General features: G+C 37.5%; 1 protein-coding gene across 1 annotated transcript; it reads right to left on the bottom strand.

The window, feature by feature from the left end:
• Positions 1-5,740: 5,740 nt before the first annotated feature.
• LOC106072233 (type-1 angiotensin II receptor-like) lies at positions 5,741-6,763 on the bottom strand. The gene has a single exon (XM_013232571.2). It carries the CDS (start codon positions 6,761-6,763, stop codon positions 5,741-5,743), a length of 1,023 nt encoding a protein of 340 aa, XP_013088025.2.
• Between the last annotated feature and the right edge of the window lie 306 nt (positions 6,764-7,069).

Raw genomic sequence — 7,069 nt, 5'->3', positions numbered from 1 at the left:
AAAGCTAATTATGCACTCAAAATGTTATGAGCGTAGCAAAATTTGTTTTGACTCAGTTTTGAGTTTAAACTCCCCTCCAGTGGATTTTAAAGCTAAAAAATACCTTTTCAATATAAAAAAAAGCAAATTACACACTCTAAAATCTATGAGCATAGCCAATAAGGGGTTTTGAGTTTAACCCCCCTCCCCCCCCCCCCCCCCCCCGCCATCGGGGTTTGAAGCTAAAAAATACATCTTCAATGTAAAAAAAAAAGCAAATTACGCACTCAAAATGCTATGTGCGTTGCCAAAAGGGGTTTTGAGTTTAAACCCCTTTCAGAGGGGTTCGATGCTATACCTCTTCAATAAAAAATAATAATAATTACACACTAAAAATATTTGAGCGTAGCCAAGCCAATTGGGGGTTTTGAGTTCAAACCCCTCTCCTACAGATGGCTTTTTTTTTTTAAGTTTAAAACCCCTCCAGATGGTTTTGAGTTTAAAATCCCCTTACAGAGCGTTTTGAGGTGGAAAACCTCTATCTTCAATATTATTCTAAAGCAAACTACAGTTACCAAATTCTATGACCGTAGCTAAATGAGTTTGAATTTAAAAAAAAAAAAAACTCCAGAGATTTTTTAGTTTAAAACCCCCAACAGATAAATTTGACAATAAAACTTCCCTTTTCGATATAAAATCTAAAGCAAACTACAGTCACCAAATTCCAATAGCGTATTCAAGAGAGGTTCTACCAGTGGCGGGGCTCCATTAATAAAGTGCAGTGAATAGTCATCTGCGAAATTGAAATGTATCTAAATCAAGGAAATCCTATGCCGAACTGGGAGTCGACCCCTTAATAAGATTTCGACAGAGCGTCGCATGAGGTTTGCGGGACATGTTCTCCGACAAAATGAATTACGCATAATAAGAGTTGCGATGACATTCTATGAAGTACAACTTGGCGCCACACATTTATGGAGGTCCTCAGAGCAGGTGGGAAGAGGCTTCAGACATTACCAGTGACAATTTTTTGTGGAAACAGCTTGGCGGCAAATGCGCCGAACGGTGCGGGAGGGTCTAAGTCTGTAAGAATAGCACATTAGGTTTTTTAAATAAAACTTTTTACTAGCAGGAAAATGCACTGTAGATACCTCAGAATATGCATTTTGTTGGCTTTCAATAGCTGCTAGCGCTCCCCCAGACCCTCTTGCTGGCAATGGCGGGGAGTCATCAATTTTTCCACTAACTCCAGGAAGAAATTCTAGGGCACAAAAGAGTCAGAATGTAATAAATATTATGTACATACACACACATACATACATATAAATATATTTTTTGCGAGGGGGGCGGGGGTGGGAGAAGAAAAATCTCCCCCAAACCCCCCCCCCCCGAAAAAAAATCGAGGCTACGCCCATGTATATATGGCATTATTAGATCATTATTTTTTTTATTTTTGTAACAATTAAAATAAAACATTTACTTACAACACTAACTTGTACTAACTAACTAACTTCAAGAACTAACACTTAGACAAACAAATTCAATGGGAGCATTGGCTTTGCATGGTTTTAGAAAGTTTGGATAAATTTGGCTCATAACTTATTGTTTTTAGTTTCAAATACGAATCTTAATTTTCATTTGTGAGTTGGCTTCTTACTTTACTTTTAATTCTATTCCTGCAAGAGAACGCTTGCTCGCACGAATATGTCGATTCAAAGATACGCAGCACTGCAAAGGTCAACTTCGTCACCTTACTTTAGCAATCTAGCAGCATTTCTTTTAAAGCTGTCCACTTTTGTTGTGTTTAATACATTTCTGGACCTGCAACACTTCCAACTTGATGTTCAACTCAGTCAATTGTCCACCTTATAAAGCTTTACTTTTGAAATCAATCCATTGCATTTCTAGAGATCCAGTATTCATTCCAAATGGATCAATGTGGATTTCATTACTATTTGTGTTGAGAGGATTTACTATGAATGCTAGAATGTTTGTTGGTTTTGAACAGCTCAAATCTATTAAGAAATTCATCTTTGGTTTTACTTTTTATAACTGTGCTGAAGTAATTTGTGTCAAAAGTTTCACTGATTTTATCGCGACATCTCACTTGATTGGGAAGAAGGAGCTCGGAATACTGAGTCTCCATTTCGTTTCAAGTTTAAACTGACGATGGTAGAGTGCTTTTGACAAGATGCTGTTAACAATCTTGATTACCAAATTTATGACCTCAACTATTTCGGTAGGAAACGTTTTGGGCACAAAGTGCTTCTTGTTGTCAATGAGACGTAAGGATTTCGTGGTTTAGTTTTCTCCGAACCATCGTAGTTGCCCCCCCCCCCTTTATTTTTCCTGCCACATTTCTATCTCCAAACGATTTTATTCCAATCGATCTTATTGTCCTCAAGGCGTTTTTTTTTTGCAGGTTTTTCTCTATCTTCACCTCTAGTTTGTCATGAGAGCGGTAGCAATTCTAGAAGTTCTTCTTTTAAACCTTATGAAGACATATACATAACAACCTGTGCCGTGTCTTTATGTCACAAGACTCATCTGTATAGTTAATCCACTCAATCCAGGAAGAACAATAAACATCCTCTAAAAGAATGAAGGGTCAAGAGTCAGAATGTAATGAGACAGAAGAAAGTTCAATATCTTCTACCCGCAAATATATTACATTTGAAGACATTTTTGGCTATTCTATCGTGTATTGTTTTAGGGGATAGTTTTGTTATGTTTTTTCCAAGATTTCTGGTTTGTTTTCTAAATGAAGAAAAAGTTCTTCAGATGCATGTAGGAAGCAGTCTTTGTGCAAATTCTAGTAGTACCGCAAAGCTTGCCAGATTAACATTACTTGTAGTTTGAGAAGATAATCGCTTCTAAGTCATTTACTTGAAACAACAAACTATACATCACAGCCAAAGCTCTGTGATGTAGATGCCAATTTTTCTTGCGTCAAGAAAGCGAATTAAAACCTACATAGAAACATTCGACGACGGCCGAGAGCTTCCGTCGGACTGTCAACAGTGACGACGCTGTAATGGGGGAGGGGTGTGGTGAAAAGCGAGTACAAGTGTCTCAGAGATAGACTCGGTGCCTAATCCTCGTCAAACGATTCATAACTATTTTAAAAAATGTTTCAAGAAGATAAATTATATTTGCTTATGGAACTAAAGAGCCGCATTTTCACATCCAAAGAGCCGGATGTGGCTCGCGAGCCACAGGTTGCCGACCCCGGTCCTAGACCAGTGTTTCTCAAACTGTGGGACTTGACCTGCCGAGAACGTGGGTTCGCAATGGGACTAAACAATTGGTTGTATTGGCATTGTACTCATAAATTTCAACACAAAACTTATTTTACCAAGATTGGATTGTGTCTCTGACAGCCGTCTTACGTTTCAGATAAAAAGATCAAATTTCTCCCGAGCTGTACACCACCGTTCTTTTCACTGATCAAACCAGAGGCCCGCTACAGGAAATGTTGGACAGTATAAAGATGATCGCATGACGATCACACCGAAAAGGGACGCACTTAAACCACTTGTAATCTCAGTGTCATTCCCTAATTTATTGGACATAATCTGACCTTCTGGATCGGAAAGGGGGAGGGGAGTCACTTAAGATTATGTTGATACCACGGCCGACTATATGAGAATTGTGGCAAATGCCAGACAAGGAAAAACACTGGTTTGACCGTTATAATTTTTCAAAATATAATAATCTAATAATTAAATTTTGTCTGGAGGTCTACACATACAAGAGAGGTAATCCTGGCATTATCATAGAAAGGGGCAAACACATAAATATGAAACTTTTTGGCGTATGCTATTCGTTTTTAGTGAAGCTCCATTGCATTGCCATTACATTTCTACATTTGCTTTGCAGTGATGCCAAAACAAACCCAACCCTGCCACCGGAACTTCTGCCCACAGAGTATAATGAAACCTCAAGGCTCAGCTCCATTGGGCTCATCCATTTGTTAGATGTGATACAGTCCGTGACGACCTAGTAAATAATGTTGAAGTGCCCAGAGTGAAAAAGGATTATCTCCCTTGTCTCACTGTTCACACCTTCACGAAAACGTCAAAGATTGAACAAAGCAAAGATGACTGGGATAGAGACACTTTCTCTTTGAGATTGTTTACAAAATGAGAACTACTTTACATCAATATGACATTAATGTAACACAGATCTAGTCAACGTAGAGTAGAATCAAACATTGGGTTAGCCTATGTTTTGTACTCGTTGTGTTCCAACAATCAAACAATCAAAAAAAAAAGTTGATTTTCATACATAAAATTTATAAATTGCGATTTACAGCAAAATGACAATGTGGGACACTTGACACTTTTTAAAAATTTATTGATCAAATTACTCTAAACTTTATATGTATAATCCCTATGAATAACCATAAAAAAAAGTGGTTAAAATTGTTTTCTTATAATGGTTGTCATGGCAACGGCCGCCATATTGGATTTTTGTTTATCGTTTTTAAATCGCTGAGGCTCTAAAACTATTGAAGCTATTGCCAAACAAAAATATACAATGTGTAAATCAATCATACCGGAACATTTTCTAGCATTTAGTTTCTAAATATAGTAAAACCTTTTTTTTAATAAAAAATTTTCTAACCTTACTATAGAAAAACATAATTTTTTTCATTTTTCAAGTATTTTATTGCAATTAAGACAAAATATTAATTCAGACTAAGAAAATGTAAGCAAGAAGTTGTACGTGGTGTAAGTAATAAGCAGGACAAGTTTGATTGAATTCTATGCAGAATTAGTGAAGGAGTAGTAAAAAAAAAGTGAATAAAAATAGTATTTTGAGAAAATCGAAAACAACGAAACAAAAAAAAAGTGAATAAAAATAGTATTTTGAGAAAATCGAAAACAACGAACAAAATTGGAAAAGAGACAGCTGTATATACCTTACAAAAAAAGATATTAAAAAATAAGTAATTATTTGCCAATCATGAAAATGATATTTTTATATCCAGAAATGGTTGGGCTATTTAAATTAGGTTAAAACTGAAAATCGAAATTTGTGACCTTTTTACCTAAATTTAGTGTCCCACATAGCCTTAAAGTACGTAAACTGTATCTCAGAAGTACAGGGGGAGTATCTACCAATAATTTACAAGCTATTTTCCTTGTTCGATATCAAACAAAATAATTAATTACCAATAATTAAGTGAATAATTGAGTAGTTTTGTTTATTGATTCATGTTTTGTTAGAAACAGTAAATAATTGTTTAAAGTCTCAACTTGATCGGAGAATGTGTGAAGGAGAAATAGCGTGAACTCTTCTTGAAGGGGACTAAACCCAACACATGTAGCCATCTCTGTGAATACTGAAGTAGGCCTATTCGTTTCTTTGTTGCTATTAAATAACAAAAATTAATTACCAGTACCTAATTGTCTAGTTGGTTACTTTTTTAAAATTTGATTCATGTTTTGTCTATGTCAATGAATAATTATGCAAAGTTTCACCTTGATCCGAGAATGTGCACACTTTTTACCAGTCAGACAGAGTTGATATAAGCTTTGTAAAAAAAAAAATAACGCATTTCATCTCATCAAGCATTGCACTTCTATGCATAAGAAATGTCAATATTGAAGATGAAAGAACATGTCAAGTAGACTGTACTGTAATTGTTTGGCACCGATCTATCCTACGAAAGTGTGGATGTAGTTTATGTATGGTTTCCGAAAATGTCGAACTTAAGAAAGAAAAGTGTCAGTGATATGACCCGTTATGACCAGAATCAGGGTAGTCGAGTGGAACTGATGTGGGTATTCCATTTCAGCAGCTTCCTGAGCACTGACCTATATCTTGAGCTCATTGTCAGGTAAACAAAGATACTGGCTGTAGCGTTGGTGCCTTCTAAAAAGAAATCTATTCCCCAAGTTATGGAGAATATCTTGTTATATTTTCCTTCCATGCTGTATCCAGGGACGCCAAGCATAGCCGCTGTTGTCAAAGCGACGGGCAGGTAACTCACGATGAAAATAAGGGCGATTAAAGTTATCATCTTTATCACTCTTTGATCTCGACTGGAAGTGACGTCACTTCGCGAAGCCGACGAGGCTTCACTGCGCCATCTCGACTTTCTTTTCAGTGTGACGACAAGAAGCAACGTAGAGATAAACACGACAGCAAAAGCCAGCAACAATGTCACGTTATTGACAGTAATAGAAATTCTCTCCATACCCTGGCTATTCTCGTCCCTGAAGAAGAATGTAAGCACTGTCCAGTTAGTTCCGGGCATCAAGACTGATTCAATCTTTCTGGAGAAAAACGGCGGAACCATGCTGATCGTCATACCAGCGTAAATAACAGAGACAATAACAATCGTTCTCTTCATTGTGATGTACAGTTTCACTTTCAGGGGCATCGCCACGCAGAGGTACCTCTCAAGTGTGATAAACGCGGTGAGGCAGCTGGCGACGCGGGAGAAGATCACGTGGAACCAGCTGATTAAGTAAATCACAGGAACATTACTGGCCGCCAGCTGTGGGGCGCCAAAGCAACTGATCAGTAGGAGGACGATTGAGGCACCCAGCTCGGACAGGGACAGTGCTAGAAGAGCGATATTGACCGAGTCTTCTTGACCCATCTTGGCGTAGACGATGACGTTGACAGCATTGAAGATGACCCCTAGCAAGCTGACGCTCCCTAGAAAGACTCCCCCGACAATAGTTGACCATTCGCCAATTACTACGTCTAATATAGGATCCGAGGGGAAGTCTGTATCCATCAAAGCGAATCCTTCGGTAAAGTTGTTCATTCTTGAAGCGATCGAGGCATGCAATGCAGACGATACTAGATCTATGATTACAGTAAGTTTATAGCCAATAGTCGTTAATAATCTAATCCTAGTTTGGCAATGTCGTCAACCTACAATCTTAAGAAGAAATATGACCCTTAAACAAAACAGAACGAGACGTATAAACCTTGTCTTTTGACAGATGAATACCATTATCTTGACTCTTAGTTTCATGGCCTTTGTATTTTCTTGCCATTAATAACGTAATAGTCAAGTCAAGTTCCCCTTTCAGACCTTGCGATCTATAGGCAGATGATGTTAAGGTCA

The sequence above is a fragment of the Biomphalaria glabrata genome, chromosome 7, assembly GCF_947242115.1.
Source record: "Biomphalaria glabrata chromosome 7, xgBioGlab47.1, whole genome shotgun sequence".
NCBI classification, from domain to species: domain Eukaryota; kingdom Metazoa; phylum Mollusca; class Gastropoda; family Planorbidae; genus Biomphalaria; species Biomphalaria glabrata.
Note: the sequence above shows the minus strand (reverse complement) of the source record. Positions and strands in the feature narration are given on the sequence as shown.